Genomic DNA, 24,262 nt, shown 5'->3' on the forward strand with positions numbered 1-24,262 from the left:
TCAGCACCACATAAGCAAAAAGGAAAAAGCCGGAAGTGGCGCTGTGGCTCAAGTGGTAGAGTGCTAGCCTTGAGCTGAAGAGCTGAGGGACAGCGCCTAGGCCCAGAGTTCAGGCCCCACGACCGGACCCAAAAAAAAATAAAAATAAAAATAAAAAACTAAATGTAAAACTACCCTATTATCCAGCTATACCACTCTGGGGCATCTACCCATAATATTACAAGTCAGGATACAGTAAAGACATTTTCACATCCATGTTCACTGCTGTACTATTCACAATAGCCAAGTTAGGGAAACAGTAAAGATGCCCCGCAATGCATGAGTGGATCAGGAAAAATGTGCACCATAAATATAATGGAAGTTTACTCATCTATCAGAAAGAATTTAACATTTGCAAGAAAAAGGATAGACCTAGAAAAAATTATGTTAAGAAAGTCAGACCGGACGCCGGTGGCTCATGCCTGTAATCCTAGCTATAGAGGAGGCTGAGATCTGAGGATCAAGGTTCTAAGCCAGCCCAGGCAGGAAAGTCTGTGAGATTCTTATCTCCAATAAACCACTAGAAAACTGGAAGTGATGCTATGGCTCAAGTGGTAGAGTGCTCGCCTTGAGCTGAACTGCTCAGAGACAGCGCCGGGTCAGAGAGACAGCATATATTTTCTCTTGTAGAGAAAATTTCTTTTGAAGCTAGATCTAAAATACACACATACATGATAACACATAACACTGTTTTATGCATATACACACAAATCCACTGAAGAATGGTATACTTAAGGGAGAATCCAATGGTGCAACTCCACTGAACAACTAACAAATGAACACTAGAACATGGAAACATGATTTAGGGGACACACAAATGGAGGGAGGAAAAATTGAACTTTGTAACTTGAGGGTAGGGATGGGAGTGGAAAATGGAGAAAAGGGGAGAACAACAGAAGGGACAATGTTCATCAAGATGTATTAACCTGACATGGAATTTTAACCTCTACTTAATATAAAAAATTCTTTCATGGGGCTGGGAAGGTGACTCAGTGGTAGAGCGCTTGCCTTGCATGCCTGAGGCCCTGGGTTCGATTCCTCAGCACCACATAAGCAGCAGAAAAAAAAAAGCCAGAAGTGGCGCTGTGGCTCAAGTGGTAGAGCGTAGCCTTGAGCTGAAGAGCTGAGGGACAGTGCCCAGGCCCAGAGTTCAGGCCCCATGACCAGACCCCCCCAAAAAAAAATTCTTTCATGACAATAAAAGACTAAGAAATTACTGGTTCTGGATTTTTAAACATTGCTATCAAGTACACTATAAGTAAAGCTGATGAAATCTGAAAATGAACTATATATAATTAAATGGATTGGGAATGTGGCTTAGTAATAGAGCGCTTGCCTAACATGCATGAAGCCCTGGGTTCAATTCTTCAGTACCACATAAACAGAAAAAGCTGAAAGTGGCCAGGTGGCTCAAGTGGTAGAGTGCTAGCCTTAAGAAAAAAAAAAAAAATCAGGGGCAGGGTCCAGGCCCTGAATTCAAACCCCAGGAATGGCAAAAAGAAAAGAGAAAGAGAAAAAAAAGATAATTTAAGAACTTTAATTCAGGACATTTATTTTACTTAGTATAGTATTTTTTCCAATATTAAATTTCCTGGTTTTGTAAAAGAATGTCTTTGTTCTTAGGAGATAGTTCTGAACAGGTTATGAGGCCTTGAATTTAATTCTTAATATAGTTCCACCATAATAGTATATATCTGTATACAGAAGAACATGACAAAACATTAACAATTAGTCAATCTCAATGATAGGCATATATATAGGTTTTCTTTACTGTTCATTTGATTTCTGTATATTTAAACTTTTTCAAAGCAAAAGCAAGAGAAAAAAGTGTTATTTAATTTAAACTGCCTTTGAGCCAAAGGTGCATACCCAATTACCTCTTCAATAGCAGCATCTTGTAGCAAAGAACGAATATCTAAACGCATCATGTGACGAGGCGCAGTTTCCCAGTGATCAGCCATCTATTGTGAAATTTAAGAAGTCAAGTTATCTTTGGAAACTATTCAAATAGGACCAACTAGACATCCATGATAAATTTAACTAACATTGTAATGTGTAACAGGTAAGCTCCAAGAAGAGCTAGACTACTTTTTTCACTCTTACATACAAAGGAAAAGAAATATTTACTAATGGAGATCGAAAAAACATTCTGAAACAAAATGAGATAAAGAAGAGCTTTCTATATGGAAATATAACAATGACAGCATTTTGTACAGTATATATAATAAAAGAAAGGGAAACAAAAGAGGAGGCCTGGAGCACTTGCCTAGAAAACAAGAGGTCCCTGTTTAAGCCTAATAACCATCCATCCACCCCTCCAAAAAAAATTTTCAGGTAACAGTGCTGAGATGAAAAATTTTAATTTTTGGGTATTCCACCATTCTGTTTCTGAAAATCACCTTATTAATTTCTTTAAGCTTTCTTCCATGAATATTTCTTTTGCCACAAGTCTGGTTATCAGCACTCATTTCGGCCAAATATACCTAAGCAACAATTAGTAATGATTAGACAAAGAAATAGAAAACTTGTATGCTAATGAAATGCTTTTAAAAGTTTTTTTTTAAGGCTGTACCTCAAATCCCTTGGTTTTTGCTGCGCTCCAAAACTGGTCAAAATGTCTAACTCTGTCATTGATAGCATCCAGAATGATGAAGGGGAAAAAGCCATCATCCAGAGTCTTTTTGAAAGTTTTGAACATGCTGGTGCGGTAAGTCTCCTCCATCTCTGCTTCATATTCATATTCCATTACCTAAGATGATCCCCCATAAAGAGATCTAGGATTAGTAACTGTAAAGAATCATTCTTCATCTTTGACCTGGTTAGTATCTGCATAGACATGATACTGTAGTCTTTCCTTTATACCAGAGTACCAAAGCTTATGTTCAGAAAACAAGAAAGTCTTCCCAAAAGCCTCATCTTTTTCTGGACACATTATCCTTCAAATACTATCAGTGAATCACATTCAGAAATACCCCATACCTTCTTTTTTACTTTCTTTCCAGAATCTGGATCTTTTTCTTCTTTTTCTACTTCAGTGATAAAGTAATCATCTAGGCTTAAAACTCTGGGTGCAGGTCCTCCAAATTCTACCTCTTTATCCTAAGAACAGTCAAAACAAATTAATGAATATTCACCAAGTTCCCTCTTGTAGCTAAATAATATATTGGTGGTTTTAAAACAAGCAGAGGTAACAACATTTATTTAAACTGATCAAGAATTTATATAGGACAACATCTACCATGGATCCATGGGCCATTAAATGGATCAAGTGAGAGATAGCTGTATCAATAACACACTGCTCACCAAGTAACTGACTTATTGGCTTTCCCCCACTCACCCGAATAAGTTTTGCAACATGTGTCTTTCCACTGCCAGGCAATCCTCTCATAATAACAACAATCTGAAACATAATGGGGAAAAATCACTCAGACATCTTGTTAACAACAATTTATATCATTCATAGTAGTGCACAAATCAAACCTTGATACATTTTAAAGAACAGAAATAGGGCTGGGAAGGTGGCTCAGTGGTAGAGTACTTGCCTCGCATGCATGAGGTCTTGGGTTCCATTCCTCAGTACCACATAAACCAGAAGTGGTGCTGTGGCTCAAATGGTAGAGTGCTAGCCTTAAGCTGAAGATCTGAGGAACAGCTCCCAGACTCAGAATTAAGAACCCAACACACACACACAAACACACACAGACACACACACACACAGACACACACACACACAAACACACACACACACACACACCAGAAATAAGGCAAAATTTTATCTGACCACAGTAAACAGAAATTAGTGGAAATTAAGCAATGGGTTAAAGAAGAAATCAAAGCAGAAATCACATTCTAGCACCGGTGGCCCATGCCTATAATCTTAGCTACTTGGGAGACTGAAGAATGCTGTTAGAGACTAGCTCAAGCAAAAAGTTTGAAAGAATACCCTTTCAAAAAGTAACTAGGGGCTGGGAAGGTGGCTCAGTGGTAGAGCACTTGCCTTGCATGCATGCCGCCCTGGGTTCGATTCCTCAGCACCACATAAGCAGAAAAAAAAAAAAACCGGAAGTGGCGATGTGGCTCAAGTGGTAGAGCGCTAGCCTTGAGCTGAAGAGCTGAGGGACAGCACCCAGGCCCAGAGTTCAGGCCCACGACCGGACCCCAAAAAAAAAAAAATTCAAAGAAGTAACTAACTAGGAATAGTGGCATTTGTCTGTCATGCTAGCAAAGCAGGAGCCATGATTAAGAGGACTGTGTGGTTCCTGGCCTGCAATCCAATCTACTACTCAGCAGGCTAAGATCTGAGAACTAGGCTCAAAGCCAGCCTAGGCAGAATAGTCCTCAAGACCACCTGCAATTAGTCAACAAAATGCCATAGTGAAGGCATGACTTAGTGGTAAAGCGTCAGCTCTGAGCAAAACAGCCCAGTAAGATTGTGAAACCCTGAGTTCAAACCCTGGTATCAGCACACTTAAATAAACTGTCCATTATTCAAGCCAATAAAACTATGCCTTCAATGTAAATATAACTCAGTAAACTTCTCCCACACTTCGGATGATGATTCTGCTCCATGAGCTGGTCGTGGGGAGGGGCTTAATGTTCTTGAAACATTCCATTCTCTCCTGCAGTCACTCTGCAGCTATCTTGAGATCCAAGAAGGGCCAGATTTGCCAGGCATTAATGATTCTTACTGTAACAAGGCCATCAGAGTCAAGCTGATGCCAGAGTCTAAACCAGCCTGATATTGAACTATTTTTTTTTTTTTAAGTAATGTCATTTTTTTTTTTTTGGTCGGTCTGGGGCTTGAACTCTGGGCCTGAGCGCTAACCCTCAGCTCTTCAGCTCAAGGCGAGTCCTCTACCACCTGAGCTACCGTGCCACTTCCGGATATTGAACTATTCTAACTATGCATTCCTCTCCCTGTCCCCAGTTGTCTCTTTATCCAAAGTCCAATGTCTGTATCTCAGAAGATAGCAGAAGATGGGTAAGATAAACTACATATGGCTGTCCTCTTGTGGCATATCTCTGCCATTGTAATTTCTTTTCTCTGCTGTATTTTTCCTAATAAGCTTTCATCAAGAGAAAAGAGAGACAAACTGGCATACACATATACTCTGAAAAAGAGAGAGAGTGATATCAATGAGACTTTTGGTTTGGATATGGTTTGAGTATGTTACTAAATGTTGGAAACTTGGTCCCGTATGGCAGTATTGAGGTTGTAGAAATTTCATTGGTGGGGAGACAATAATTAGGGTCATTGGAGTATACTTTTTGCAGACTACTGGATAGCTTCCTTAAGACTGAGTATCATACTATTGAATCTCCAACAGTACAAGATAAATAAACTCTTTTTCCTTGCAAGTGTTCAGTCTCAGGTATTGTAAGATAGCAACAGAAAACAGACTATAGAAAACCAAAAGCTAGCTCTGTGAAAAGACAAAATTTACTGATAAATTATTGCCTAAATTGACTAAAGTAGAGCAGGGTGGAGGGGGATCAAATTATTACATCCAGAAATGAAAAGAATGGGCGTTAGGGGCATTACTACCAATTTTACAGAACTATACTTTCACTACAAATGAATACTATGAGCAACTGTATACCAACAAAAACTTGGATGAAATGGACAATTTCTAGAAAGTCAGAGAGTACTAAAACTGACTCAAAAAGCAATAGACAATAATAGTAATTTTTTTAAAGGTACCCACAGAAAAAGGATCAGGCCCAGATTAAATTGACTGAATTCTACGAAATATTTAAGGAATTAATTCCAATTCTTCTAAAAACAAAAACATTTTTTTTTTTTTTTGGTGTTGGTCCTGGGACTTGAACTCAGGGTCTGGGTACTGTCCCTGAGCTTTTTTTTTTTTGGTCAGTCGTGGGGCCTGAATTCTGGGCCTGGGTACTATCCCTCAGCTCTTCAGTTCAAGGCTAGTGTTCTACTGCTTGAGCCACAGTGCCACTTCTGTCTTTTTCTGCTTACGTGGTGCTAAAGAATCGAACTCAGGAACTCATGCATGCAAGGCAAGCACCCTACCACTGAGCCATCTTCCCAGCCCTGTTCCTGAACTGTTTTGTTGAAGGCATGAGCTCTACCACTTGCATAAGAATCTCATGGGACTTTCCTGCCCACAACTGTCTTCATACCATGATCCTCAAATCTCAGCCTTCTGAGTAGCTAGGAATATAAGGCGTAAGCCACCCACATTGGCCAACCTAACTTATCTTTAGGCTAATATTGACCTAGTATCAAAACTGAACAAACGCTGGGAATGTGGCTTAGTGTTAGAATGCTTGCCTAGCCTACATGAAGCACTGGGTTCAATTCCTTAGTATCATATAAACAGAAAAAGCGGGAAGTGGTGCTATGACTCAAGTGGTAGAGTGCTAGCCTTGAGCAAAAGAAACTCAGTGACAGTGCCCAGGCTCTGAGTTTAAGCCCAAGGACTGGTAAAAATAAATACTTTAAGTGGCCCTGTGGCTCAAGTGGTAGAGCGCTAGCCTTGAGCTGAAGAGCTGAGGGACAGTGGCCAGGCCCAGAGTTCAGGCCCCACGACCGGACCCCCCCAAAAAACAAAAACAAAAAACAAAGGGACTAAAATAGTAAACTATTAATTCTACATATATACAATCAAATATCTGGCTTAAATCTCCAGTGTCAGTTTATTCAAATGAAGTCTAATTATTCTGCAATACAAGATAAACATAAAAGAATGTATACATTGGGAACTCACTAGTAAGTTACACGCAATGTCTCCTTACTGTCTTTGTTCAACATACCAAAAAACCAAATATACTTTTCCTCTCTTCAAAATGCAATTAATTAAGCTTTCTTGAACTGTTTTTTGTGTTTTTTTTTTTTTGGATCGGTCGTGGGGCTTGAACTCTGGGCTTGGGCATTGTCCCTGCACTCTTCAGCTCAAGATGAGCACTCTACCGCTTGAGCTACAGCACCACTTCCAGTGTTCTAGTGGTTTATTGGAGATAGTCTCATGGACTTTCCTGCCCAGACTGGCTTTGAACCCTGATCCTCAGATCTCAGCCTCCTGAGTAGCTAGGATTACAGGCATGAGCCACCAGTGTCCGGCTCCTGTTTTTAAAAAAGTTTCCAATATCTTTTTTTGCCAAGAAATTAAGCTCTAACTTCTTTAAGATGGTTTTAGATAGCTAATGAAACTGTATGGTAATTTAGAGATGCTACGATGCCTTGAATCTGATTTTATTTCAATGTTGCAGACAAGTAAAGAAAGTCAATTCAGCATACTAAAAAGATCATCTTTGAATTTGTAAGAAAACCAATTTTATAGGACTTACTCTTTCAGGTCTGCTCTCTCGGCCTGGTGGTTTCAAAATATCATCCACATTCTTTGATTCAGGCTTCTTTTCAACCCGAGGAGCTGGAGGTGGCTGGTGGCTTAGTGATGGAGCTGGCAGGGGCATTCGCTCCTCTGGGTAAGTTCTTCGTTCTCCTAGAATCCCAGCAGTTGAATAAACTCACAATTTACACATCCATTATCTTACCCTGATCATAATTGACTTTAAGTTTAAAGAAAGTTTATAGTAATAATATAAATCTACTGAAATCAAGAAAACAAAAAGATTTAGGCATATTTCAGGAAAACAGGACATTCTGCAAAATATTAACAAAATCAACAAGACAACTGAAAAGATACAGAAGAAGAAATTCTTTGCTGGACACTCTCAAGCATCATTGATATTGAGTTCCGTAATTCTGTTTTTCAGTTTTAAGAACCAGAGTCATCAGGAATTTATAGGAATAAATTTGGAAAGTTTAGAAACAAATAGGGAAGTTTCTAGTTCAAGTGTAATTTATAGTAGTAAAAACTTTTAAAAGGAGATTAGATGTCCAACAATAAAGATCTTATATTTTATTTACTCAATAGAATGCCACAGGATTACTAACAAATGAAAAAACATGTCTGGTATAATTATCAAACAGAACAAGCACAACAGAAACTATCTTGTTTTTTGGGTTTTTTTTGCTGGTAGTGGGGCCTGAACTCTGGGCCTGGGCGCTGTCCCTCAGCTCTTCAGCTCAAGGCTAGCGCTCTACCACTTGAGCCACAGCCCTACTTCCAGCCTTTTCTGCTTATGTGGTGCTGAGAAATCAAACCCAGAGCTTCATGCATGAAAGGCAAGCACTCTACCACTGAGCCACCTTCCCAACCCCAGAAACTATCTTTAGGGTTGGGTGTGAAACTCAACAGTATGGCTGTTGCCTATTATGTACAAGGCCTTGAGTTCAATCCTACCTAGAAAAGCAAAAAAAAACAAAACTCCTGCTGGGCACTGATGACTCATGTCTATAATCTTAATTACTCAGGAGGCTGAGATCTGAGGATCGTGGTTCAAAGCCAGCCCAGGCAAGAATGTCCGTGAGATTCTTTGTTTGTTTGTTTTGGCTTGGTTTTTGTTTTTTTGGTTGGTCGTGGCACTTGAACTCTGGGCCTGGGTACTGTTCCTCAGCTCTTCAGCTGAAGGCAAGTGCTCTACCACTTGAGCCACAGCACCACTTCCGTGAGATTCTTATCTCCAATAAACAACCAGAAAACCAGAAGTGGCGCTGTGGCTCAAGTGGTTGAGTGCTAGCCTTGAGCTGAAGAGCTCAGGGACAGCGCCCAGGCCGAGTTCAAGCCCCACGATTGACCAAAAACAAACAAACAAAAAAAACACCACCACCAACAACAAAAACCTCCCAGTATTTATACCTTGATTACAGCTTTATAAATATGTATGAGAAGAGAAAGAGAAGAAATATAAAAAAGCCAAACTATGTTCATGGTCTTAGAGGTAGAGCACTTGCCTCAAGTGTGAGGCTCTGAATTCAAATGCCATACAAAAAAATACAAAATTACAATAGTTGTACTGTGCTGAGATTAGAAATTATTTTGTTCCGAATTGTCCTGAACAATATAAAAATATCTTTTACATAATCACTACATATACACACACATGCTCACATTTTTTTTTGGCAGTACTGGAGTTTGAACTTTGGTCCTCTAGCTTGCTAGGCAGGCGTTCTAATTACTGAACCATGCCTCTAGCCATTTTCCTCCTGGGAATTTTGTGTGTTTCTGTCATCAATGGGGCTTGAACTCAGGGCCTGGGTATTCTGAGCTTTTTAGTTCAAGGTTAGTACTCTACCACTTGAATCACAGCTCCACTTCTGGCTTTTTGGTAATTAATTGGACATAAAGAGTCCCACAGACTTTCCTGGCTTCAAACTGCTTTTCTCAGATCTCAGCCTTATATTAGCTAGGATAACAGGCTCAAGCCACCAGTGCCCAGCTGACTCTACTGGTAATTTCTGAGATAGAGGTCTTACTTTCTGCACAAGTGTGGGCCTAGACAAAATTCATCTTTATTAGGATTCTTGGTAGCTAACAGACACTTGCCATCATGACAGCTTTCAATGAAAAGGCGTCTTAAGACCTTTACTGCCCAAGCTGGCCTGAAACCTTGATCCCAATAATATCAGCTTCCCAAGTAGCAAGGATTACAGGGGAGAGTAACCAGAACCAGTCCTAATTACACCAATTTTTATAATACTGAGAAAAATCAAGTACATTTTACTCTGCTTAAATCCACAGTTATATGGAAAGCATTTCCCACTGTTAATATTCTTAACATTCTTATAGTTAATAAGACACTACCTCCAAACATAGATGGGCCTTCATATGCTGGTCGGTCAGACTTCCGGTCATAGGATGGCCTATCAAATCCCCCTCTTCTAGAAGAGGAATGGTCTTTTTTATCTCGATATGATTGAGTCCTAGAAGGCATAAAAGGAAATGCTTTACTAACAACACTATGATCTGCCCAATCCTCTCCATGGGCAGTTACTCTACAGTACTTATTTATATTTTGATTCTGTCTTTTACTTTAGATCTGCCTTTCATGAACATATCTAAAAAGCCCATCAACTGCCAAAATAAGTATTTTGTCTATAATGTCTTCACCTTTATCAATAATACTGTTTTCTTTTCTTTATGGATATGTTCCATTTCCCACTTAATTTTTTGGAATATAAAATAAAATGATGCAAACCTGTACTTTCCTGGAATCTTTGAGAATTTCTCTTTGTTCTTCAATTACATATATGCATGAAAAGAATTCATTTACTAAACTTCCTATCAATAAACTGACTTTTGCTGAACTTACAGGCACATACCCAGCAAAGAAACTTTTTCATAGTATACCTATCATCTCGGGGGCGGCGTTCTCTGTCAAATCGATCTCGTTCATAGTCAATAACACGATCTCGGTCTCGATCTCTATGTGTCTCTCGATCTCTTTTAAAATCCCGATGATCTGCTATGATATTACTCTGACGATCAAAGTAGGGGTCACGATCTCTGTCTCTATCATAGCGATCACGTTGGCCTATATGCTCTACGAAAATTATTTTTAAAAAGTGAAATTTATATCCATGTTCAAAAATATAAGGAAAAAGTACAAATCTAAGAACAAGCATAAATTAAGATCCTACATTCAATTTAAGAGTTTTTAGCTATATTAAAAAGCATAGATAATCTCACTAGAAGGAGAAAAAGTCATATAATAGGCCATAAAATTAAGTTTAAAAATACTCATCTCTCTGGGAATCCTACCTGTCTCAAAGTTTGATCTTTCAGGTAGTGGATCTGGGCGTAGGGTTATTCTTTCTCCATATGGTATCTGTTCAACTTTATTAGTGGACATATCTGATAAATGAAACAGAAATAAAATATAGTTGTACTAGAAAAGCTTAAGAAAACCAAAGCTCAAGTTAATTATTGTAGAATCTAGGCATGGCAGCACATGATTATAATCCTAGCACTCAGATGCTGAGGTAGGAAGATTAGGAGTTCAAGGTTAATCAGGGCTACATAGTATGAGTTATATAGCTGCAGCCCAGCTTAGGCTACAAAAGTGAGACCTTACCTTAAAAGCAAGCAAACAGCAAAAACCTCCTGTACAACTCCAAATACAAGTCCATTGTTATTACTTACCTCGACCATGGCCGTAATCAACCGTCTGCTGTACTGGTGGTGGTTTGGACATTGGTGGCATACCCATAGACATTGGGCCTGGAGGGGGAATGGAAGAGTGAACAGGTGGAGGTGGTAATACTGGAGCAGATGGAATTGGTGCAGTGTCTGACTTAAATTCTGAGTTTAGTCCTTGTTCATCATTTGTATCCCAGAGCCCATAGAAAGAATCTTCATCCCATCGTTCCTGTTCCACAGCTGATGGTGGTGGCTTCATGATTGGAGGAGGAGGCGGTGGGGGAGGAGGAGGAGGCAGAGGTGGAGGTATAGGCACAGGTGGCCTAGTCATAGGAATAGATGATCTTGCTGGTGGAACAGATGGTCTTACAATTGAACCTGGTGGCTTACCCATAGGAAGGGGTGGTCTATAAGACCCTGGAGGCTAGAGAAGAAAGTACATTGCTTAGCAAGCATACTACCACGTTGTCACAGATTAGTGGAAATTAAATCTGATTATTAATTCATAAAAAGTAAATTAGACTCATTCAAACTTTAAAACTTTGTGCTTTGAAAGACACCAATAAACCAGGTAACCAGTAGCTTACACTTGCAATCCTACCTACTCAGGAGGCTGAGATTTGAGGATTGTGATTCCAAGCCAGCCCAGCAGGAAAGTCTGTAACACTCTAATCTCCAGTTAACCACCAAAGAGGTAGAAGTGGAGGTGTGGTTCCAATGGCAAAAGGACAGCCTTGAGCAAAAAAACTAAGAGACAGTGTCCAGGCCTTGAGTTTAAGGTTCAGTACTGGCAAAAAAGACATCAATAGAAAAATGAAAAGACAAATGATAGAAGAGAAAATACACTCAAATCTTCTAACTAACTTGAGTTCAGAAGATATAAAACTCAATAATAAGACATGTAACAAAAAATATATAAGGGCTGAAGATTTCAATATTTCTCTAAAGAAAGCATAAAAGTGACCAAGATTCACATGGAAAGATGCTTTCAATATCATTAGTCATTAAAAATTACAGACTTAAAACCACAATGAGATTTCATTTCGTACTCACCAGAATGACAATAATTAACAAGAGACAAAACCAGTCATAATGAGGATATGGAGTAAAGAAGGTATCTCAAGCAAATGCAGCAGTGGTACTCACTAGACACTACGTTGAAAATGAATTATACAGCCAGGCGCTGGTGGCTCATGCCTGTAATCCTAGTTACTTAGGAGGCTGAGATTTGAGGCTCATGGTTCAAAGCCAGCCCAGGCAGGAAAGTCTGTGAGACTCTTATCTCAAATAAACAACTAGGAAACCAGAAGAGGCGCTGTGGCTCAAGTGGTAGAGTGCTAGCCTTGAGCTGAAGAGCTGAGGGACAGTGGCCAGCCCAGAGTTCAAGCCCCACGACTGACAAAAAAAGTTTAAAAAAAAGAAAAAATTAAGAAAGAAATGAACTATATAACTTGTAGGTGGGGAAGGGAGAAAAAACTGGGAGACAGCAAGGGAAGGAGTGACATTGTCAAAAAAGAAATGTACTCTTTATATCACCTTTGTAATAACAATTAAGAAATTTTTTTTAAAGAAGGTATTTTAAGATTGAGAGTGAGCAGGGCGCTGGTGGCTCACGCCTGTAATCCTAGCTACTCAGGAGGCTGAGATCTGAGGATCTCGGTTCAAAGCCAGCCCGGGCAGGAAAGTCCCTGAAACTCTTATCTCCAATAAACAACCAGAAAACTGGAAGCGGCGCTGTAGCTCAAGTGGTAGAGCACTAGCCTTGAGCTGAAGAGCTGAGGGACAGCGCTCAGGCCCAGAGTTCAAGGCCCAAGACCAACCAAAAAAAAAAGACTGAGAGTGGGACTATAAAATGGTGCCACTGCTTTGGAAAATACTTTTCCAATTTCTCAAGAAGTAGTTAAATATGATATGCCTTGATATCTATCTAAGAAAAACAAAAAAATATGTCCATTCAAAGACTTGCACACAAATACAACAGCATTGTGTCTATCTACTGGTGGATCGATAAACAGAATGTGGTATGTCCATACAACGGATATTATTCGGCAACAAAAAGAAATAAAAAGCACTGACTGATGCTATGTGAGGAACTTGAAAGCAAGTTCACTAAGAACACTGAAAGAAGCTAGGCATAAAACATACCCCACATATTGAATGATTCCATTTAAGTAAAATGTCCAGGAAGGCAAAACTACAGAGAAAGTTGCCAGGGATGAGGAGTAAAAATTTACTATAAACTGGCACAAAAACTTTATTTGAATGACATATAAAATTGGATTCTAGCAAAATGTGGCTTACTGAATTTAGTTTTAAAATCATACATAATATGGCAAATCTACAATAACAACTTAAAAAAGAACGGGAGAAAAAACGGAGGACCAGTGGCTTATGCCTATAATTCTAGCTATTCAGGAGGCTGAGATGTGATGATCATGGTTTGAAGTCGGCCCAGGCAGGAAATTCTTTGAGACTCTTATTAATAATTAGCCACTAAAAAGCAAGAAGTGGAGCTCTAAAGTGGTAGAGCACTAGCTATGAGCACCAAAAGGACAGCACTTGAGTCTTGAGTTCAAGCCCCAGTATTAACATCAAAACAATGCAAACTAAAAAACCAGGGGGGGGGGCGGAATGGGTTTAACACTATTATCTCTTCCAGGAAGGTACTGCACTCTCTTTCATCTCTGACTTTATTTAGAGTCAAATAACATAGGCCCACACCAAACCTACTCAATTTTTTTTTTGGGGGGGTGCGGTTGTGGGGCCTGAACTCTGGGCCTGGGCGCTGCCCCTCAGCTCTTCAGCTCAAGGCTAGCGCTCTACCACTTGAGCCACAGCACCACTTCCGGCTTTTTTTCTTTTTGCCTATGTGGTGCTGAGGAATCAAACCCAGGGCCTCTGGCATGCAAGGCAAGCGCTCTACCACTGAGTCACCTTCCCAGCCCCAAACCTACTCAATTTTGGTGGGTACAGTCCTGCTATACATTTTAGGTAAAACAACCACAGTATGGGAAGGATGTGGGAAGAAAATGGTGGTGGTAGATAGGAGTAGTAAGAAGATGGTTAACAGGTACAGGAACATGTAGCTAGACAGGGGAAGGGTCTAATATTCTGACACAGCAGAGTAACTACGGCAACAATTTTTTGTGTATATGTGATACTAGGGTTTGAATTCAGGGCTAACTTTGTATTTTGATAGGTGCCATGTCTTCAGGCCTAGATGACGACTATTAAATGAAATATTTCAAAACAGTTAGGAGGACTTGGATATTCTTGTTTTTGTGTTTGTTAGTACCAGGGCTTGAATTCAGGGTCTAGGTGCTGTCCCTTAGCTTTTTCACTCCAGGTGGGTGATGCTCTACCATTTGAGACACAGCTCCATGTCCATGTTTTTGCTGATTAACTGGAGATAAGAGTCTCATGGACTTTACTGCCTAGGGTAGCTTTGAACCTTAATCCTCAGATCTCAGGCTCCTGAGTATTTAGGATTACTGGTGCCTGGCTTGTATATTCTTTTTCTACCAGTTGTGTGCCTTGAATTTGGGGCCTAGGTACTGTTCCTGAGCTTTTTCACTCAAGGCTAGTGTTCTACCACTTTGAGCTACAGCTGCACTTCTGATTTTCTGATGGTAATTAGACAGAGTATCATGGACTTTTCTACCCAGCCTGACTTTCAGCCATGATCCCAGATCTCAGCCTCTTGAGTAGCTACAAGGACAGGCATGAGACACCAGGGCCCAATATGTACTTTCTTTCTTTTCTTTTTTTTTGGGGGGTCTGGTCGTGGGGCCTGGACTCTGGGCCTGGGCGCTGTCCCTCAGCTCTTCAGCTCAAGGCTAGTACTCTACCACTTGAGCCACAGCGCCACTTCCGGCTTTTTTTTTCTGCTTATGTGGTGCTGAGGAATCGAACCCAGGGCCTCGTGCATTCAAGGCAATCGCTCTACCACTGAGCCACCTTCCCAGCCCTCTCTTCTTTTTTTTTTTTGGTGCCAGTCCTGGGGTTTGAACTCAGGGCCTAGATATTGTCCATGAACTTTGGCTCAAGGCTAGCACTCTACTACTTGAGCCACAGAATTACTTCTGGCCTTTTCTGAGTAGTTTACTGGAAATAAGCATCTCACAAACTTTCCTATCCTGGCTGGCTTCAAACCATAATCCTCAGATTTCAGCCTCCTGAGTAGCTAGGATTATAGGCAGGACTGTATATTCTTAATACAAAGAAGTTATAAATATCTGAAGTGACAACTATGACAATTACTCTGATCTGATCATTAAGTATTATATACCTGTGTTAAATGTCATGACACACTCCATAAAGATATAACAACTATGTATCAATTAAAATGATAAAATATATTAAAAACACAAAGTACAAAGTCTCTATGAGCCAGGCACTCAGAGAGGCTAAGGCAAAAGAATCAAGAGTTTGAGGTCAGCATGAGTAAAATAACCAGACTCTTTCTCAAAACCACTGCACAGAAACAATTACATCTACCAAAAATATTAATAGATGATGGCTACAAGATTGTATAAACTACTTACAAGATTTCTGGATTTTTTTTTTTAATGCCAGTACTATGGTTTAAACTTAAGACACTGTGTTACTCGGCTTTTCCGCACATAGATGAGCCACACCACACTTCTTACTTTTTGCTGTTTAAGTGGAGATCATCTCTCAGATTTACTTGCCTGCTCTGACTAGCTCTGAATCTCGATCCTCAGATCTCAACCTCCTCATTTACTAGGTTTATAGGTGTGCATTAGCACCTCAGTTAGGAATCATTTTTAAAATACCTTTCTTCTTTATTTTTGATCAACTAAGGTCTCTGGCTGCCACCATATCATAAGGATTGTTAATAGAAACAACTTTATTTGGAAAGAATGGCAATGTCCTATTCTTTGACTAAAGTTTCACAGTCAGAATTTAAAATTACTTACAGTATGTTCACAAATAAAATAAAATTAATTTAAAAAAAAGAATTTAAAATTACTCTTATTATCTAAAATAGGAATCTGATACAATGAAATTCATTAAAAAGTTACAATACTAAAGTGGAAATTAGAACCAAATTATCTAACAAAATAGAATTGTTTGATAAATTATTGTGAAGCAAAAATATAGCATGTACCAATAATGGAAAATGTTTATAACTTGCTAAATGAATAATGAAGAAATGTAGATTTATAATCTAGAGCTTCTGCCATTTGCCAAGAGACACAAAGATGAAAAGATGCTGTTTTTATCCTGTTGGCTTGGTTTACAAGGTAACATGACAAGAAAACAGACAACCAAAATACGCTATGGTAAAGCCTATGACAGGGATCAGCACAAGATGCTATGGAGGTAATAGCTCTGAAGGTAATATTCAGATGAAGAGAAAATAGTAGAAATGAGTTCTAAAAGACAAACAAGAATTACTCAGTTAGAGGAGTGATGTGGGAATAAAGAAGCTTTAAACACAGATAACCACATGCACATACAAAGGCATGAAGAAGTATAAAAGTCTGGTATTCGCAGAATTAAATACCTCCATGTGAAGGAAGAGTTGAGCACAAGCAATATTAATAAGAGCTGAGGCCAAGCTGGGTACCCGCAGCTGAGGATTAAGGTTCAAAGCCACCCCAGACAGGAAAATCCATGAGACTCTATCTCTAATAAACCACTCAGAAAAAGTCAGAAGTGGTGATGTGACTCAAGTGGTAGAGTAATAGCCTTGAACACAAAGAGGCTTAGGGGTAGTGCCCAGGTCCTGAATTCAAACCCTGGGAATGGCCAAAAAAAAAAAAAAGGAAAAAGAAGACCTGAGGCCAGCACAGGACAGAACATAAAAAGCTATGCAACAGCCTGAAAGCAATGAGGATATATTGAGTAATTTTAAAGCCAGGGAGCAACATGGTGATATTTATGGTCTATTTTGATCAAAAATCATATCCATGCTGCTTGAAGTGGAGTTAGGCAGAGTTTAAAATACAAGGATTGCCCATATAATTGTAACTCCTCTGTACAATATTTTCATAATTAAGAAAAAAAACTTGAAAAATACGAGGACATGAAAGTACTTTTTGGAATGATGCTAATGTCTTTATATTTTGTATAGATTTGTAAGATTAAAAGGGGTACATGAGCCAGGTGCCAGTGGCTCATGCCTGTAATCCTAGCTACTCAGGAGGCTGAGAGCTGAGGATCTCGGTTCAAAGCCAGCCCAGTCCGTGAAACTTATCTCCAATAAACCACCAGAAAACCGGAAGTGGCGCTGTAGCTCAAGTGGTAGAGCGCTAGCCTTGAGCTGAAGAGCTGAGGGACAGCGCTCAGACACAGAGTTCAAGCCCCATGACCAACCAAAAAAAAGGAGGAGGTACATGTTTTGCATATAAATTATACCTCAAAATCTGATTTTAAAAAATCACTGTTGCTGGGGAGCAGTGGCTGATGCCTGTAATCCTAGCATATAGTAAGATGACTGCATATGGAAGGTAGGACAGAGCAAAGACATAGGTCTGACTTTCAAATTTTAATAATGTGACTGGGTCATGATGAAAAAAGAACTCCTCAGTATGAGGAATTATCATGAGGTACATTTTTGAACACACTGAATTTGACAGGAGACATGACCATAGATAGAAACTTTGTAGGTAGATGGATATATACAAAAGTCAGAAAACATGTTCTAGATAGCCAACAACATCTTGATAGTTAGTCACTAATATCTACAACTTGTATGAGTGTTATGTTTTAGACAAGCATGGATGAGTACATTGAGAAATGAAGAGTTAATTTGATGAAATATTTCAATAATGGATTTTTGTCCTTCATTTTATTAGTTGCATTATAACCTTTTTTTTAAAGCCTATTACTGGCTTAACAGTAAAATAGTAAACAACTAAATAAAGCAAAAGCCTCAAAGCAAAACAATGGGAGGACTTAATCACTCAACTCTTAAACATAAATATCACTTTTGCTATTAACAGTACGGGGAATGTTTTGAGATATGATGTTGCATTCCTGTGCCCAATCTAAAAAGGGAGGAAGCAGTACAGTAAGACTTACAGTTAGCCCTGCAACAATGAAAAATAAAGAGTATTTGAACAAAAAATTAACAGAAAAACTTTATAAACATGAAAACATGAAGCCATGTACAATTCAGGTATACTAAGCCTACTTATCAAAACCAGAGGAAAAGGGACATTTCTGCCACACTTGAACATACTTAAAGAAACTCAAAGGAAAATTGCTATAAGCTTTTACTTTTAAAAAAATTTACATTTTTACAGTGGTAATTTTTTTTTTTTTTGCCAGTCCTGGGGCTTGAACTCAGGGCCCGGGCACTGTCCCTGAGCTGCTTTTTTGCTCAAGGCTAGCACTCTACCCATAGTGCCACTTCTGGCTTTTTTTGTTTATGTGGTACTGAGGAATTGAACCCAGGGCTTCATGCATGCTAGGCAAGCACTCTACCACTAGGTCACATTCCCAGACTGTTACTGTAATTTTTTAAAAATCCAATAACAAAACAGAAAACATTTCATTTTCTGAACACACATTTTCCCATACCGGATACATCCCTTGTCTTGATGTATTCTGCAATCTTGAGTCCTGAGGTGGTAGATGGTCAGCCAACTGTAGCTCAGACCCAAAGTCTTTCATCTTTTGAAGCTGTTCTTTCTGTTCCCTGTAAACAAATGAAACTGCCATTGTACTTAAATCCTGTTTATACCATGCCTAAATGACAATTACTATCAAATTTTAAAAAAGGACTAAAAACTTTGTCCTAAAACCTTCTGCAGTAACTACAAAGCACATCTAAGGTAACAATCTCTTGCTTTTGAATAGCTAACATCAGTCATATATAAGACTATAAATATCAATTATTAGTGTTGTTCAAGGACAGTTTCTACAACCTGCCTCAATAGTTTATTCTAACATATTATCTACTTGTCCTGTTTTTCTTTCATCCAATCAAAAGTTCTTTCGCCATTTTTTAAAAACAGTATGTTTTAGTCCTGTTACAAAATGGTGGCCTGTAAGTAAAACATAGCTTAAGAAGGTTTTTTCACTTGGCTTTCACGTAAGTTTTTAAATTTTGAATGACCTGCCATTATTTATAAAAGTAAATATTTCACACATATAAATTCAAACTTTAAAGAGCTTGGGAACACTAGGTCTACATACCCACACACTGAGCAGAGTAATGATTTCAGTCTACCATAAACCTCCCCTATTTCACTAAGTTCTACCTGGCCCACTTGCACCCATTTGTCACCTGTACATGGTCTCTGCTGTAGATGGTAAGAATAATTATCAGTCTATACCTTTAAAAACAATCTTTCATAATCTTGAATATTAGTTATGTAATAACCTTTTGGGTTTTTTAAGTCCCTAGTTAATTCTTTTTACTTTCCCTTACAATGTTTGCCTTAAACATACTCAACACCCACCACAACTGCTTTGGACAACTGCTCTTTTACAGTTTTATTATAAGGGTTTTTGGTGGTTTTTTTTATTTTTTTAAACAGTGTAGTAACCCAAATGGACACAAAGATTATTGTCTGCCTCATTAAATATTCCTTCAGCTATTCCTAGACTCTATCCAGATACAACATAACCTAATAGCATTCAACCATGTTATTACCCATCACTCCACATAGTTTAATTTTTATGTTGCCTAAAAAGAGCTTAAAAAAAGAAGAAAATGAAGAAGAAGCAGCTTTTATTCAGTATTACTATGCAAAACAATAGTAGATAAAAAAAACAAATTTTTCAAAAGGAAAGCAAAGAAATTTTGGTAGTTTAGCAGCACCAATTAGTTTGGTCTTCTCCATAAAAGCAGACAGATTGAATTCAAATTCTGGGTCTGCTACTTAATAGCCAAGTGGGTCTTAGTATCATCTGCGAAGTAGGAACTATACTACTTATTTTTATAAGCTATAGACATAAGGATTTGAGATAGGATGATTAAGATTATGAACACTAGATTGGCCATTAGCAAAGTGCCCAACACAGAGTAGATGTGAATTAAAGTTAACTACAATTTAATGAATAGGCAAATGTTTTATAGTATGCTTTCACATAATCTTCATGAGTAATCTGGGAAAAATAAAAACTGTAGACACCTTATGGTTTAAGTAGCCAGAGAAAATGATTTTGCTGCCTGGTTTTTCATTTTTTCTTTTCTTTTATTTTTGGGTCCGGTCGTGGCGCCTGAACTCTGGCCTGGGCGCTGTCCCTCAGCTCTTCAGCTCAAGGCTAGCGCTCTACCACTTGTGAGCCACAGTGCCACTTCTGACTTTTTTTTTTTTCCTGCTTATGTGGTGCTGAGGAATTGAACTCAGGGCCTCATGCATGCAAGGCAAGAGCTCTACCACTGAGCCACCTTCCCAGCCCATGGTTTTTCATTTTTTCTACAGTAATCTTGCCACATTATATTTTTTTTTAGTGCTAACATTTCAGATATAAGTTTAATTGGTGTAATAAATATACAAATGGCCAGAATTTTAATAAATCAAATCCAATGTATTAGACTCTATCAAACACTAATCATTATTCTCTCAAGCTTACTTTATGACTCCTAAATTCCTCCTTCATGATATAGTTGGCTTAAGGATTAAATGAGTTATTGTATACTGTACAGAGTACTTAGTACAATTCCTTGAACAGTTATGCATGCAATAAATGTTAGCTGTGTTATCATTGCTACTACATGGTAAACACTACATAGATACCTATATATAGTTGATTGAGGAGATCCAAATTCTATTCTCAGTCTCACAAAGAAAACATTCTAGTTAGTGAAAGATAAAACATCTCAAAAAGAAAGTATTGACAGACAAATCTGAAGACATTTCCAGGTAAATCACTCTTCAAGACAGAAAAACAAAGCACTTTCCAATTATAGTAAAGGTTAGTAAATATGAAGTCTACCAGCTCTACAACAAACTATTCAACTGTAAAAATGAAGTTACATACACATGAGCCCTGTGAAATCCAGTCCTAAAAAGCCAAAGTTTAACACTTGAACCATGCACAGGCAAGGCATGCCAACAACACACCTACAAAGGCCAAGAACTGCAATCAATTTGCACATCTCAGAGATTCAATATTAGCACAGTTCCTAAATACCCATCCTAACTCTGAAACAGCACAGAATGACCAGAAATATAAATTGAAAGTATGTGATAAAAAAATGAAGTAAAATTATTCCATTTAAATATATCACATCATTTTAAAAAGAGCAGTCTGGTTTGGACTAAAAGAAATGATCTTAAGGAGTGAACTTACCGAAGCATTTTCAGTTCTTGTGCAGCTTTCAATATGATTTCGTGCTGCCTCTGACTGAGAACCATTACCCCTCCAAGGCCTTGGTCAGAGTCTAAGTTTGCATCGGACCCCATCATTTCAGAGGAATGATGTGAGGAGGGCATATGTTCCGCCATGGGGGAATGTCTATCCACATCAGATGGGTACCATCTGTCTGACAACCGTTCTCTTTCCCAGTCCATTCTTTCAGGAACATAATCTCGCTTTTCCCGCCATGTATCTCCTCTTTCTGGATACTCTCGAATCCTCAACTCACCCCTATCACGGAAATCTCGGTCATACCCATGGTCTCGATTTCTTTCTTCTCTCCATCTATCATCCCGATATCTATCCAAAGGTGGAAGAGGTGGGAGGGGTGGTAAAGGCGGAAGAGATGGAATATCCCGTTCACGATACTGTGATTCTTGTTCATCCAGTGGTCTCCCATAATCTCTGTCCCACTCATTATCCAAATTTCTATCATACATATCCATGGGTCTTCCAATTCGATCCACATCCCTGTCCAAGTCCCTATCCATTTGGCTACTATAGTTCTCATCCATATCCTGATCTCTTTCCCAATCATCCCACCAGGGACCTCGCCTCTCTCCATCATGAGACCTAGATGGTGGAGCTGAGAATCTGTCATCTCTGCTATATGGATCTACCACATCATCTTGATAGTCACGTTCACAGTCTCTCCAGTATCTCTCTCTATCCCAGTCATCAAGTCTTTCTCTTTCCATTGGAGGATTTCTACCATCTAATGGGAACTCCTCATGCCCTCTTTCCTCTCCATGATTCCATGGAGCCCGAGGAGGCTCATCTCGGTGATATGGATATATTTTCTCCCCTCCATCTCCTGGTTCTTGTCTGAATGGACCTCTGTCACGACTAAAATCTGTTCTTCCCTGCCCCTTTTCCCGACTGCCAGGCCCCCGGGGTAGTCCCCTCTCTCTGCTCCCAGCTCTTCTGGGTGGTACTCTTTCCCTACTCCCAGCCCTTCGAGGAGGTCCTCTCTCCTGACTGCTGGCCCTCCGAGGTGGTCCTCTTTCCCGACTGCCGGCTCTACCTCTATCTTGGCTGCCTTGTAGACCACCTGGCACTTTCTCACGACTGCTTCCCAGTCTCACTAACCCTCTGTCCCGGCTTCCTTCTCCTCTGCTCATCTTCTCTCGGCTGTCCTCTCTTCTACCCATCATTTTATCACGAAAGTCTTCTTGCTTGACTAACCCTGGGCCTCGACTGATTGCCTGGCCACGACCTCTGTTTACTAGTCCTTTATCCCGGGTGTCCTCCATTCTGCTTTGACCAGGACCTCTGCTGCTTCTATTGCCTTCTAATCTATCTCTGTTATCTGGCTGTGGCAGCCCTTTATCTTGGTTGTTTTCTGAATGGGACAGGTCAATACCCAAAGGTTTAAAATCATTATCTGCAGTTAATGATGATGATGTTGCTACTGCTGCTCCTCCCTCCATGCCCCCTGCTTTTGAGGGAAAAGTAGATTGAGTAGGTACAGGTTTATTTGCAAGGGATATAGGCTGAGTAACAGCTTGGGCTTTGTCCATTTGAGTCTCCAAACTTTGAGAATTCTGGTCCCAATTAGAGGGCTCTATGGACCCTTCCGAGACTTCGTTTTTAGGTGGCTCTTGTTGAGAGTCGCTTAGATTCTCATTTGACTGAGCCGCCTTGGCATCCTTTACATCTGCAGCAATGGAAAATGCAGCTGATTGCATTTTAAAATTCTTCTGCTGGTTACTACTGGTGTCTGCTAATGGTTCTTTGTTTCGTGAAAGAGGCTCTGCTTGTGACTTAGGTTGCTGCTGATGTTGCTGTCCAAAAGTTGGTTTGGGGCCTTTCCACTGTGGTCCACTCTGTCGAGGACTTAGGGATGTATTGGGGGTAATATAAAATTGAGATGCCGGCCCCCGGGGAATCATTCCCCATTTGCCTTTAGTGCCCTCTGCTGGGTGACCTTCATATCTGGGTCTTGGCCCATCGGGGCGATTTCCTTCAAAACGAGGCCCTTTGGGTCTCGGTCCTTCACACCTTGACCCTAAATCCTCAAATCTTCGAGGACCATCAAATCTACAAGTAAAACAAAAGATATTACTCAAGACAGTAAAGCAGAAAAAAAATTCTCCATGTAAGAATACTTAAGGCACTCTTGCCTTAGAATTTGTTTATAACAATGACTCTTCCAGTCATTAAACAAATCCCATGTCATCTATATCTTAGAACAGCATGTTAAGGCGGCAGTGCTTGGAGGTCTTAGGACTAGCTTTGGAAGTCACATCAGCATTATCTAATCCACTTAAACACATCTCATGCAGCAAGTCACTCATCTACAGAATTGTTAAAAAGCAATTAAAAATATCATGCCTTGGTATACAGAAAACTCATTTCAGATGAAAAATTAACAAATCCATAACTATGAGTATTTTTAGAATTAAATTATAACTAAAAACTAAGCATGAAACAATTAGCAAGAAAGTAGAAGATAATTGTAAATATTGTAGGGCGAGCACTGACATCTTCATTATTGACAAAAGCTTTTAAAAATACAGCCAATGCTAGAAGAGTGCTCTGACATTTTAAAAAGTCTGGACAGAGATGTTTTTGCTATGGACCCAACTCATTCACTGAATATTTAGTGTACATCCTCCCCCATCAAACTATATAACATCTATATCACTAATATTACACTTATTACATATATAGTAATATATATTACTATGTACTACAGACATATAGTGCTGATTTATGATCAGATGGAGAGTATCCAAGTGCAAATAGGGCACACCAAAAGTACAAAAAGGGCAGAAGAGGAAAGAGTGGTCCAATTTTATCCAGGTGAGAAGAGCACCGTCCAATAAAGGCTCTATACAATCAATAAGTGATGTTTCAATTGAGTCTTAAAAGAC

The 24,262-nt window shown here is 39.3% G+C and overlaps 1 protein-coding gene across 1 annotated transcript in view; it reads right to left on the bottom strand.

Moving 5' to 3' along the window:
• Positions 1 to 24,262, bottom strand: part of Ylpm1 (YLP motif containing 1) — a 93,102-nt gene that overhangs the window by 21,503 nt on the left and 47,337 nt on the right. Inside the window, exons 5-16 of the mRNA XM_013015668.1 lie at positions 21,321 to 23,426; positions 18,597 to 18,714; positions 11,049 to 11,469; positions 10,668 to 10,760; positions 10,257 to 10,449; positions 9,711 to 9,829; positions 7,351 to 7,505; positions 3,377 to 3,439; positions 3,019 to 3,138; positions 2,612 to 2,788; positions 2,439 to 2,522; positions 1,917 to 2,000 (exon numbers count right to left, since the gene is read on the bottom strand). Coding sequence (XP_012871122.1) covers positions 1,917 to 2,000; positions 2,439 to 2,522; positions 2,612 to 2,788; positions 3,019 to 3,138; positions 3,377 to 3,439; positions 7,351 to 7,505; positions 9,711 to 9,829; positions 10,257 to 10,449; positions 10,668 to 10,760; positions 11,049 to 11,469; positions 18,597 to 18,714; positions 21,321 to 23,426 — 3,733 coding nt within the window. The remainder of the gene's footprint in view (positions 1 to 1,916; positions 2,001 to 2,438; positions 2,523 to 2,611; positions 2,789 to 3,018; positions 3,139 to 3,376; positions 3,440 to 7,350; positions 7,506 to 9,710; positions 9,830 to 10,256; positions 10,450 to 10,667; positions 10,761 to 11,048; positions 11,470 to 18,596; positions 18,715 to 21,320; positions 23,427 to 24,262) is intronic.

The sequence above is a fragment of the Dipodomys ordii genome, unplaced genomic scaffold (assembly GCF_000151885.1).
Source record: "Dipodomys ordii isolate 6190 unplaced genomic scaffold, Dord_2.0 Scaffold2, whole genome shotgun sequence".
NCBI lineage: Eukaryota > Metazoa > Chordata > Mammalia > Rodentia > Heteromyidae > Dipodomys > Dipodomys ordii.